Genomic DNA, 13,008 nt, shown 5'->3' with positions numbered 1-13,008 from the left:
AGCACCTGCTGGGCTTGCTGGGGAGTTTCTGTGGTTGAACATCTCTGCTGAGCTCCTCCTGGATCTCCAGGAGCAGCACTAGGCATTTTGCATTTCTCAAGTGTGAATTCTTGTGGGCTTGTGTCTGAACTTGGTGTTGTTGGGTAGAGGTTGTTGATAGCACATAATATCTAAACTGTTTATCACGGTGAAACTGAAACTGGATATGGAAAGAGATTGAATTGAGAGTGAGCAAAGATTTCCAATAACTGATTGGAGTCTCCCTGGTGGTGTCTGCACCGTCCCTGCAGACAGAGTGGGATGGAGATGCTTCATGAGCACATCCCTTGATCACTCAGTATGAACAGACCCAGCACTGAACCAAACTCAGATAGAGACATTTTAGTCAGACAGTCTTTCAGCAGAAGAAAGGAGACTGGAAATCACCATTGCCAAGATAACTTTGAGCTGCAGTTTTTGCCAGGATGCTTGAGTGATCCCTGGCCTGCAGAACCACAGAAAGGTTGGGGTTAGGAGGGACATTTAAAGGCCATCTCGTTCAGCCCATGTGTGTGTGGCAGGGGACTCAGCACTGGGGCAGTGAGGGCTGTTTCCAGTCACTGGGCAAAACCTTGTCCCACTAGCAAAGGTGAGAGAAGCATTTTTCCTGCTGTTGTTCACATCCTTAATTCTGAAAGCTCCTTGTTCCTTTATTCCCTTTCTTCCAACATTAGCTTCTAGCAATTCAGTATTTTGGAGGGATGGGCTCCAGCCTTGCGTTTGTGATGTGAAAGAGCTCCAAAATACCTGTAAGGGAAAACAAAGGTCAACCCCCCTCTGCTCTTCCCTTGGCCGCTGCACTCGTGTGCAGGTGTGGGTGTGCACCGGGCACCTCCTGCACGTGGCCCTGTGAGCTGGCTCCAGCTCGGAGTGGTTCCCTGTGGGGATGTGGGAGCTGCTCTTGCTCCCCCCAGTGCCTTGCTGCCGGGAGGCTCTCTGGGAGCCCGTTTACTTTGGCTCTTTTCCATGCAGCAGGTTGTAGACTCCGGCGCGGCGCTTGCCGTGGCGGCGGAGCTTTCAAAGGGCTCCTTGTTCACCCAGACCTGCTGTGTCAGGCTCTGCTTGCCCTGCTGGCCAGGGGCTTTGTTGTTGCAGTGTGGCAGCACCAGTGAGGGCTGGGTTTGCAGGAGGACCTGTCCTGCAGCAGGGCTTTGCCGAGGCTCTGGGGCTGGCACTGGGGTGCCGGTGGCACGGTCTGCAGCCATGGCAGGCCCTGCTCCAGCCCCATCCCCAGGGGTGTTTGAGCGTGAGGCCCCTTTGCTGGCTGTGTTTGTGCAGGTGGAAACCATGGTGACATTTCACATCAGCTCTGGCCGTGCCTGTGGTTTTCTCCAGGGTGTCAGTGGAAACCTGCAGTGCTGCCATGCCGGGCACAGGGAATTGCCAGCCCGGTGCCACTCAGCCCTGGGCTGAGGGTTGGTGAGCAGGGCTGGGGTCGCTCTGAGATCCCCCCTCAAGCTCAGCTTGCCCAAAGCCGCAGAGGATGGCTTTGGAAAGCCCTGTGGCTCAGTCTGGAAGCTGAGCTGCAGCAGCGTTGAGCTCCCTGCGTGTTTCCCTGCAAGTCGCAGCACGTTTGGTATTCACGCTGATCTGGCTCACTGATACTGAACCTCACATTTGGCCTCGGTGCCTTCACAGTGCAACATGAGCCCTTTTTTTTTTCCCTGGGAGCGAACCCAAGCATCCAGCTGTGGCCAGATCCACCCAGGAGAAAAAGCAAGTCTTGTTGGAGCAAGTCAGAGCGGCCGGAATCAGTGCAGGCACAGGTCTGGTCCCAGCTGAGCAGGGAACCCGAGAGCAGCACGGCTTTTGCATTCAGCAAGTTTCCCCTTGTCTTCTCTGGGAGGTTTGTCATTCCCTGGTTATCTGTCCTCCTGGATCTGCTGGCCTCCATGTGCACTGCTCAGGCTTGGCTCTCCTCTCTGGAGCAGCAGGGCTGGGAGGCTGCGGAGCTGTGAGCCCACAGCCAGCAGGGTTTGTCTGTGTTCCCCATGTTCCCAACTCCCACTGGCTGAGCCCAGCTTGCTCCTGCTGCTCTGGACTCCTCTGGCCCTTGCAGGGCTCCCTGCATCCAGAGCAGCCTGAGGAAGGCAGGATGTCCAGATGAGCAGGCAGGGTGAAGGGATGGTGGTGAGGTGTGGGAGTGTGGTGCCTCTGTGCATGTGTGCTCCAGCTTGGGAATCATGCAGCCTTTAAAGTTGGAAAAACCCACTGAGATCTTCATCACCAGCCATCCCTCAGCACTGCCAAGGCCACCACTAGCCCATGTCCCCGGGTGCCACATCCACATGGCTTTTGAACACAAGATGAAGCCGAGCTGGGTGTGCTTGCCTGCTTCTCCATGGCTGTGTGCCAGCAGCCTCTGCAGACCAGTGTCCCTGCCACCTCCTCCCATGCACATGTGCCTTTTAGGAACGATTTAGGAATGTGTGATTGACTGATCTAGCTGCCTGGCACACCAGTGGGTGCTGCTGCAGCTGGAATTGCATCACTGGTGTCACCAGCTCCGTGCTGTGTGCCAGTCACAACATTCCTGCCATAAACACCTGCTGCACTCCCAGCCATCAGACACATTCCCGAGGCTGGGAAACCCACCACGGGTTTGATGAGAAGTGAGTAATCCCCAGGGAGCTGCAGGGCTGCCATCTCTGGGGACAGGCTGCACCAGCCCCTTGGACAGAGGGCCAGCTGAGCAGTGGCCAGCCCGGCCCCTCTGCCCTCTCCACCTCTGTGCCCATCCTGAACAGCCCAATTAGACTCACTGATGTGCAGGGATGACTTAAATGCACCCAGGAACGTTTCCCAGAACTCTCCAGCCACTGTGCTGCCTCTACTCCCTCTGCTCTTTACCTTCCCTGTATGTCCAGAGTCAAAGATGTTCAATTTCCATCAAACTACCCAGAGCAGCCTAGATAATTTTGGGGATAATTTTTTTTTTGCTGGCCTCTGTGTGGTTGGCTTTTCACATTAAACAGAAGCTCTAGTGGTGGTGGCAGACAGGGGATGGATTTTCACCTGTAGCAGGAGGAATGAGCTGCATTATTTTCTATCCTATGAGGATTTGCTAGGCCAGCCACTACAAGCACTTTGACTGCAAATGGTTGTCCCAGGCATGGAAATAGAAACACTCCAGACTTTCCTTTTGTTCCCTTCAGATGGTTGTTTGCTCAGGGGTTTTGTTCTGAATCAGGGAAGATATTTGAACTAATAATGGCACTTTTGGCTGAGATTCAGATACATGCATTCTATATATAAAAGATGTGCTTATATATAAAATAAACACACCGTAGTTTATACATACATATAAATACATATATAAAATACATGTAGGAAGCAATTCCAGACACAGGAGGCAGGAGTTCTGTGGGAGCAGAGCCAGGAGCCCCTGTGGCACCCACTGGAGCTGTGACCACACTGGAATATTTACTGTTCCCTGCTTCCCCTGCCCTGAACCTTGGCTACCAATTACCCTGTATTAAATTGTGTTTGGTCGTGCCAGTGATTATACAGTATCCAGGCAACCCGGGCATAATACAATTTAACACCCAACATGGATTTACTCCGCTGCTGTTCTCCTTTGTTTTGCTGGAAGGGAGTGAGAAGTGAGTGGTGTCCAGGGACACCCTGGGAGTGGCCTGGGGGACACTGCTCCCTGGGCTGGGCTGTCCCCAGAAAAAGGACCAGCCCAGAGTGCCAAAGCCACTGACAGCCTGGCCCAGTGTGAGCAGGAGTGAAGAGAAGAGGTTCTGCACATTCCTCCGTTAGTTGGTGCTTTCTCCTGTGCTGGAAGTGGCTCCTGTAGAGTGGGGAGCAGAAAAAGCACCCATAGAAATCCCAAAGCCACTGACAGCCTGGCCCAGTGTGAGCAGGAGTGAAGTGGTTCTGCACATTCCTCTGTTAGTTGGTGCTTTCTCCTGTGCTGGAAGTGGCTCCTGTAGAGCGGGGAGCAGAAAAAGCACCCATAGAAATCAGTGGCAGTGCAGTTCTCTCAGAGTGCATCAAGGGCCAGAAAGAAACAGCAGGTTAAAAGGAAAATCCACTGACTGCTTGGAAAACTTCTAAAGAGCAGCTCAGGAATGGCACTGACAGTCCCTGCAGAACAGCCCCAGCATTAAGCCCACTTTGGGCTGAGAACACCCGTCTTTAGAAACCGCGGCGTTATTTCCTCGTACAAAGGATGATGAAGAGGTGTAATTTAGAGTGAATTATCCTGCGGGTAATGGATGGGGAATTTGAAGGATGTGAAAGGTGAATCATGTTTTGGAGCACGGCTGTGGTGACCTGGTACAGGGATGGCTATTGCTGGAAAAGTACCCGGGGTGCAGAGCAGGAGTTCGTGTGGCCCTGAGGTTTATTGCAGAAGGGAGCTGGATTGCACAGCTGGATTGCACAGCTGGATTGCACACTGCAGCACAGCTCCCACGCTTCCAGAGGCAGGGCAAGCACCCCCAGCAGGGTGTGGTGGTGGAGCTGAGGCTGGGTGAGTGGGCAGTGCCTGGGCAGGCCCCTGGCTGCTGCTGTGGCACCATGTCCTGCCTGGGAAGCCATTAATAGCCCAGTCTGAAATAATTGCCAGGACCACGCTCAGCTGCCTCCCTGTAATGAGCTGATGACAGTGCAATTTATTAGAGTGATGTAGGACATGGTAACGGTAATGAGAAATGGAGGCACCTAATTTTGTGCGACTTAGATCAATTCAGTTGTTTTTTTATAAATGAACATTGTTTTACTAACCACAGAAGATCATTAAAATTATTATTTTATTAACGCTTCTGAAATCCATTTGGACTGCAGCTGCGTTTTTCCATATCCAATTAGGAGCATGTGAATGTGTGTCTGAAATGCAATTTTGCAATGCAAAAATGTCATTGGGATTTGTGAGTGATGTGGGTGGGGGGTGGGTTTGAATCCCCATGTAAGTATTATTTAGTATATAAGTATTATTTAGTATATAAGTATTATTTAGTATATATTGTTTCTTACTGGACCTGTTCTGCCTTGCTTGCTGCTCCATGAGGTTGTGACTCCCTAAGGAGAGTTTGTGTCCCCTCCCAACTCCGTGGTGCTGGCATGGCCATGAGCAGCTCGGCGAGCTCTTGGCTGTGGTGAGGATGAGGATGGGGATGGAGAGGTGCCCAGGCAGTGAGTAGGGCTGATGCTGCTGCTGGGGCCCTGAGTCCCTGAGCCCCACCTGTGATGCACTCCTGTCTGCTGCCTGAGGAGCTGTGTGTAGGGATGAGCTCTTTGCTGGTTCAGGTGAGATTTGGATGGAAAAGGATGGAAAGCATCTTTTCTTTTTGGCCAGCCTGGGCTTGCAGAGTGCTGAGATATGCTGAGCTTGCACACGAATGCCTTGGCCCCAAGGTCAATGGTAGAAACAGCAATATAATGTAAGGGTCAGTCCAGCAAGTGAGGCTGAGCCTCACTGCATGCTGGCCTGCTGCGTTTGTCCAGGGAAGCAGGAGAGAAAGTGAAGGAAAAGACACTAAAACTCCCTCAGGCTAAACTGAGTGAGCACACAGCCTGCAGCCGCCGCATTTCCTGGTTGAAGAGGTCAGGAGCAAACCACAAGAAAGACTCCTGGGGCTGCAGGGCTGCACTGCAGGTCACGGGCAACACGGGCACACACGTGTCCCCGTGTGACTCAGCAGTGTCCCCGTGTGACTCAGCAGTGTCCCTGTGTGACTCAGCAGTGCCCAGGGGCACACAGGTGTCCCCGTGTCACTCAGCAATGTCCCAGGTGTCCCCATGTGTCCCAGCAGTGCCCAGGGGGCACACAGGTGTCCCTGTGTGTCCCAGCAGTGCCCAGGGTGCCCAGTGAGCTCTGTCCCTCCTGGAGAGCTGGGCACCTGCAGCCAGCGTGGCCGAGGGGTGCTGCCTGTGTCCCTGCTGCTGTGTCCCCTCGGGGGGAGACAGAGCAGGGGACATGTCCCGTTAGGGCTGCTGGGGCTTTGCTCCTCTCAGACCAGGTGCCAGCTGGAGCTGCTCCAGGGTAACCCCTCAAACACCATAAGCAGGGTGCCACCTCCTCAGCGTGAGCTGCTTCACTTTGCTGAGCTGCTCTGTGCCCTCTTGGGAGCTGAAGGAGATGGAGGTGGTGAGGAGGAAGGCTTGGGTGTCCCTGGGTCCCCATTTGTGGGGGTCCCTGTGCCATGGAGAAGGGAGCACATGGGGATCAGGGGGCAAAGCCCCATCTTGGCCTCCCAGGCAGCCTGGCTGGGCCACATGGGGCTGACCTCTGGTGCTGGAATGGCTGGGAAGGAATTGGCCTTTGGAACATATGAGGTCACTCATTGAGTTGGAGAGCAGCATGTGTCAGAGGTCCAACAATTTGTTTTCAGAAGGGTTTGAAGCATTAATGATTCAAGATGTTTTCCTGGGAGTGGTTTGCAGCGTGAGGCTCAGTGGCTGGCGCGGGGTTGAGGTTTTATGGGATTAGTCAGTTCATGGAGGCTGAAAGGTCCCCAGGAACACAACAGTTAAATTTGTACTTTTCCACATGGCTGAGCCTTCAAGGAGCTCACCAGGAGCGTGAAAAATGTAAACAGCATTGTAAGCCTTGTGCCAGCCACGAGGCAGGGAAGGCAGGGAGGGGGTTCCCTGTGGATTAGTTCCATCACCTACTTCATTTTCTTTCTCTTTTTTTCCCAGGGTTGCAGATAATCACAAGCAGAACCTGATGACTGTTGCTAATCTGGGTGTGGTGTTTGGGCCGACGCTGCTTCGACCTCAGGAGGAAACGGTGGCTGCCATCATGGACATCAAATTCCAGAACATTGTGATTGAAATTTTAATAGAGAACCACGAGAAGGTAATGGCTTCCCTTGCTTCTTTCATGTCAGTGCTTTATGGAAAGGATTTGGTCTCTGTTTGCCCGTGGCAGCCCCCTCTCCATGGCCAGTGGCACCACCATGGTGGGGCTGTGCTGGGCAGGGGGCAGCTGGCACCTCGTTCTTGGGCCGTGGCTGTGTGACCAGTGCTGCTGGTGGCCAGCCTTGTTTATGGCCATCCCAGTGTGTCAGCATGGCCGTGTCTCCATCACAGAAATTCTCTTTCTCTCCCTTCCCACTGTTCAGTGGGAATTTGTCCCTGGTTTCAAGGGAGATGAGGGCTAAAGCAAACCAGTGAGATGCACACCTCGGCTGGCTCCTGCTTTGCTGACTAAATCCAGGTTTATCCAAGTACTGGCTTTATCCACAGTGTTGATCTGAATCCTGATGTATTTGTGTTTGTTGGCCATGGATTTTGGGGTCTGCCATTGCAGCAGTGGTGGCTTGGTGGGACCGAGGTCCTGGCCATCCTTCCCTGGCTGCATGTGCTTTTTAAAAAATACCATTTCCTTCTAAATGCAGCCAGTTCCCTGATTATGATCTTTTGTTACTCTGATTTTGATTGGAAAGGAGTAACGGATTTGTGCATTTGGGCAGCAAAGGCAGAACTAGAAAGCAGCTTGCCCTGGCTGGGGGGGCATCATGGCTCTGAGTCCACATCCAGCTCTGTCTTGAGCAGAGAGCTGTGCCAGCGTGTGCTTTTCCTGTTGGGAAAGCCTGGCTGTGCCAGTTGTCTGTCTGGCAGGGGCAGGAGAGCAGGAAGGACACTGAGGAATGGGTTTAATGGACTCTCAGCAATGGGGAGGGACTTTGAGAGAGATGGTCTGGAGGGGTCACTGCCCTTCTCTGAGCCTGTGGGGTCTGGAAGAGGAGCAGTACACAACCAAATATCAGCAACCAGCAAGGCTGCTGCCCTTTGGGCTCATGCAGTTTTAAAATTTCATCCCCTTGAGAAAAATGTGATTACTCAGTTTTCTGACAGCTGTAGCTGGAAGTTGCAAAGCCTTTCCCAAGCTGGTCTGCAGCCGTGGGAGCGTGGGCGCTGGGGTCACGCCGTGGGGGCACAGGGGGACACTGCTGGGCTGCATCATCACCTGCACCCCCAGAAAGTCAGCAGAGTGCCAGAGCGTCAGGCTTCTTCACAGCCTGCAGTGCCTCTTGGGTGACAAAAAGAGGAGTGCAGGCAGAGAGGAGACGTGGGATTCAGGAATCTGCCCCCGGAACACTGCCCTGTTGAGTGCACGCCTTGCTCAGAGGCTGCGCTGGGGAGCGGTGCAGCCCAGGCAGGTGGGCAGCTGTCCTGTTGCGCGGGGTGATGCCAGAGAACGAGTTGTTTATTGTTTCTTACAGATATTCAACACGGTGCCAGAGGCGCCGGCGCCGAACTCGCAGCTGCTGCTATCGCGCAAGAAGAGCGCGGAGTCGAAGCCTCCCTCGTGCAGCGAGCGGCCGCTGACGCTCTTCCACACGGCCCAGCCCAGCGAGAGGCGTGAGTGCCCTCCAGCCCCAGCTGCGCCCCAGCCCTGCCTCTCAGACTGCCATTCCCCTGCCATTCCCGTGCCATTCCCCTGCCATTCCCCTGCCATTCCCGTGCCATTCCCGTGCGGGTTTCCTGCTCTCAGTGGAAGGGATGTTCCATAGCAGGGTCAGGCTTCGGTTTCCTCTGCTGTCGCGTTGGTGGGACTGGAATCTCTGCTGGCATCCAAGCCCTTAAGTGGGGCTCGACATGAGGCTGCCTTAGCACGGGATAAAGTGTTGCCGTCCCCTCCCCACCTGGCGGGCCCCTGCGTGTCCCCTTCTCATGTTCCTGGGCCCGTCATCGCTGCCATCAGCTGCCACACCTGTGGCAAGGGCGGCCACCACGGGCTGGCCCTTCTGGGATGCCCTCGGGCACTTTGCCTTTTACAGACAGGAAAACTCGGCCAGGAGGTTTGGCATTTTCCTGAGGATTATGTACCATGGCAGTTTAAAAATGTTGGAGCTCATCTTTCCATTTCTGTCACTAATTGATGCTCCAGATATTTGGGTGAAAGAGCCAAGGCCCCAGCCCTGCTCATGGGGTGGCAGAAATGTGTCTGCTCAGGCTGTTGTTTCATGTTACAGGGTAAACCCAGCTCCCAGCTCTCTGGTTCTCCCTGCCCATGTGCTCCTGGAGCCAGCTGCACACAGGGAGCTCTCCCAGTTTGGTAAAAAAGCAGGAGAGGCTCCTGGTGAGCAGGACAGCACAAGTGGAGCGAGGAGCAGGGGAGGGCTGGGGACAGCCAGCTCCCCAGGGTGCACAGAGTGGCTGCTGTGGACTTTGCTGACTCCCAAAACACGTGGGTCTGTCTGATTAGGTTACTGTTAAGTAGCAGGCAGTCTCCTCTCGGAGGCGTCGGAGGGATCCGCGTGGGTTTGAGGAAGCAGGGGTGGCCCAGAGCGTGCTCTGGAAATGCTGTGGGACGGCTCTCGCTGAAGCCTCAAATATCAAACGCTGCTTTTGAAAACTTTCAGCCCCACTAATTTGTCTGCTGCTAACTAAGCAGTGGCTTGTCAGCCTCCAGGCTCTCCAGGCTCCGTGTCCACCCTCCCCGTGCCTGGGAGAGGAACTGAGCTCCTTTCTTTATTTCTGCATTTATTTATTCCCATGTGAAGCAACATTTTCTTGGTGTTCCTCCTGACAGTCTATAACCTCCTGTGTCTTTGGGAAACCACTGCTGTTTTATTTGCCTTCCCTGCTGCTCATCATGAGAAGTATGTGAGGTTTCCTTTCTTCTTTTTTAATTCTTCCTTTCCTTTCTTACTGGTCTGGAGGCAGACCAAGGCTCTGAAGTCAGGGTGAAGCACAAGGGCTTAGGCAGCAGCTCAAGCCCAGTTGAGCAGCACAGAAATTGAAAGTTGAAATTGAAGCTAGAAATGTTCTAAATGGGAGCAGGGTGCACATTGTTTAAGACTAGGAGCAGTTTGACATGAAAAGAGGTGGAATAGAACAGTGGATTTTCCATCACTTGAAACCTGTTCATCAAAGTCCAATATCTTTCTAACTTTTTCACTAGCATTCATCGCACCAAGCTGTGTCTAAGTCAAAAATTATCATGTTCAAGACACAGGAAGCAGGTTAGATAATCATGATTAATCTATGATTATAGTGATTATTTTGTTGTTAAACATTTACATTTTTATCCACATCTGACCCAGGGAGCAGCTCTTGTGACACAAGTGTCACCAGCACAGCAAACAGCATTTTGTTCCTTATCAGCTCTTTTGTCATCCCCTCTCTGGTCCCTGGGGTCACTGTCACCAAAGTGCCCTGGATCAGCTACCAGGGTTCCTGGAGACAAAGGCTCTGGTGAGGCTCCAGTGGCTCTGCCTGCCTGACTTCCCACCAGAGAAAGGAAGTTTGGGTAAGGGCTGAAAGGCTCTTTTCTCTGCATGCTGGAAACGCTCTTGAGCTGATGGGCAGCTCTGCTCCTGCTGAGCTGTAAAATCAAATCTCCCAGCAAAGAATCCTTCACGTGAGCTTTCAAAAACATGAAGTTTCAGCCTTTTAAAAAGGAAGAAATAAAAAGAAGCAGGAGTTTCAGATTCTGCCATTGAGCCCTGCTCCCCCTGAGCTGAGGCACTTCCAGTTCTGTGGCTGACAGGGACTCCACTCTTGGCTTGTGGCTGCTGAGGAGATTAGAGGGACAATCCACGCTGAGCTGCCAAGCTTATGGAGCTTATTCCCAGCCTTCAGCCTTGGGCAGAAGTTTGCAGATGATAAGCTGGTGTCGGTCCCTGCTCCAGGGGCTCAGGCCAGCTCCTCAGGGCTCAGCACAGGCAGTCCCTGGACCTGGCCAGCTCTGTACAGGTGGCCTCTCGTGGGCTGCCTAAAACTTGCTCTGGCAGATGCTAAACCAGAGGGATTTGAGGGTTTTAGGTCCTTAGACAGCTTAATTTCTTTATTTTTTCATCTGCTGGCTGTCACATCTGCCTGTCAGTATTTGTGGAGGTCAGTACTCTGCCTTTCTTCACTTTTCCCTCTTTGTCTTCTGCATGGATCATCTTTTTCATCCCGAGGTGCTGGTGCCCTGAGGGTTGAACATTTGCAGGGCTGGGGACAAAGAAATGTCTGTGCTGCTGGTTCCCATGGTGGCTCATTGCAGATGAGGATTAATGAAATCCAGTCTCAGGAGCACGTTGACATGTTTCAGCATCTCACATCCTTGGAAGATCAGCTCACCCTGAGCTAAACCAAGGCCTGTCCTGCTGCCCTGCAGGTGCTGATTCTGCCCAGGTGCCTGGGAATGCAGCAGCTCCAGAGCTGATGTGGCATTTCCCTTTGGAGTGGTGGCAGAGCTGCACCAACACCCCAAGACTACCCTCCTGCCAGGCTGTTTCACAGGCAGTTCCTTCTGCTGTGTGCTCAGGATTAACCTTCCACACAACCCAGGAGTTCCTCTTGCACTCTTTTACCCCCCTTTACATGTGCACAGGATACAAATTAATATTGCACGTTCTCCTCACTCAAAAAGAGGTGGAATTGAAAGGGATTGAGAGCAAGGGTCCCCTGTCACTACATGCTTTTGGGTTGTAGTTTGACCGTGTTATTGTGCACTGGAAAAATAATTTTGGAAAGAGGTGTCCTTGCAGTAGGACTCTGTGTTTTCCAGCTGGTGCCTGCCTTTCAGGAAAGCAGCATCCCAGAAACAGCCACTCTCTGCCCAGGGCTGCTCTCGTGCCATCAGCGTTGCTAATTGCTTCTCACAACTGCAATTACTGCTCCAAGGGCAAAGGCACCTCCTGGAAATGAGTTAATGGGATTTTGGGTGGCCTGGCAGAGCTGAGGAGGGGCCTGTGCTGTGGTGGCTCTTTGAGATGCACAGTGTTGCCATGCTCACTGCATCTGAAACCCAAAAGAGCCAAAGAGTACGTGGGATTTCTTGTGGTTTAATGTATGATGTGTCTGTGACTGCCTGAGCTCTGGGGAGATGTTCCTGTTTGCACTGGCCCAGGCTTTCCTGGGAATGCTCAATGCCTTCACAGCCATTTGCTCTTCACTTTGTCTGCACTGGCAGCTGATGATTCTTGGGTTTTGGTGTTTTTTAGAGGAGAACAGGAACAGCATCATCAACTCCAGCCTGGAATCCGTCGTCTCTTCAAATGTAAACAGCTTCCTCAACTCCAACAGTGCTCCCCAGCCCAGCCTGAACTCGAGTGATCTTGAACTAGAAGTAATTAAGCCAAACAGGCCAAATTCCCTGTAAGTACAATGGTAATTAGTGTTTTATAGACTCTCCATCCTTAATCCTTAATCAGAATAGTTTCTTATTCTCAACCTCAGCAGTCTGCTGAAGAATACAATGTAGCATTTTAATTTTTAATGGGCACCAAACATTTGCCTCCATTTTTAACTCGGTCTAAGCAGTGGGATTAGTTGCTGTGGGTTACATCTGCCATGGGTTCCGTCTGATGGCTTTGCCCATGTGGAATATTTTTGAGCAGAGCTCCCCAGTGCTGCCCGGCCCATCTGGTGATAACTCAACACACACAAAGGACTTTTCTTCTGAGTTCAATCCTGTGACTGTTGTCAGTACAGTTGATCTCCGGCCAAATCTGTGCTGTTGCTTCTGCTATTGCTTCCTTCATCTGGAAAGTTCAAGGGAAAAAGCAGTGACCTTAGCCGTGCCTCCCTGGGGACGGCCGGGTTATTTATGAAGTCCCTGAGCTTGTGGAGCCCTGGCCCTGGCGGCTCCGCTGGGGGAATTTCCTTCCTGCCAGCCCGGCCAGCCCCGCAGCACTTTCCCACAGAGCCTCCCCTCCCCACCACGTGAGCATCTGCTCAGATCTGCAGGAGATGCAGCCCCTTCCCTGGAGCTCCGGGCATGCCCTGCACATCCCTGGGGTGGGTGGTGGGAGCACTGCTCCCTTCCCAGAGCAGGGACACTGTCCCTGTCACCTGTCCCAGAGCAGGGACACCGTCCTTGTCACCCCTCCCAGGGCAGGGACACTGTCCTTGTCACCCTTCCCAGAGCAGGGACACCGTCCTTGTCACCCCTCCCAGAGCAGGGACACTGTCCTTGTCACCTGTCCCAGAGCAGGGACACCGTCCTTGTCACCCCTCCCAGAGCAGGGACACTGTCCTTGTCACCCCTCCCAGAGCAGGGACACTGTCCTTGTC

General features: G+C 53.0%; 1 protein-coding gene across 5 annotated transcripts in view; it reads left to right on the top strand.

The window, feature by feature from the left end:
• Positions 1-13,008, top strand: part of ARHGAP26 (Rho GTPase activating protein 26) — a 101,729-nt gene that overhangs the window by 67,847 nt on the left and 20,874 nt on the right. For all 5 annotated transcript variants that reach the window (XM_064388100.1, XM_064388103.1, XM_064388101.1 and 2 more), the window contains 3 exons: positions 6,691-6,850; positions 8,220-8,358; positions 11,937-12,090. In XM_064388100.1, coding sequence (XP_064244170.1) covers positions 6,691-6,850; positions 8,220-8,358; positions 11,937-12,090 — 453 coding nt within the window. The remainder of the gene's footprint in view (positions 1-6,690; positions 6,851-8,219; positions 8,359-11,936; positions 12,091-13,008) is intronic.

Source organism: Passer domesticus, chromosome 13 (genome assembly GCF_036417665.1).
Source record: "Passer domesticus isolate bPasDom1 chromosome 13, bPasDom1.hap1, whole genome shotgun sequence".
NCBI lineage: Eukaryota > Metazoa > Chordata > Aves > Passeriformes > Passeridae > Passer > Passer domesticus.
Note: the sequence above shows the minus strand (reverse complement) of the source record. Positions and strands in the feature narration are given on the sequence as shown.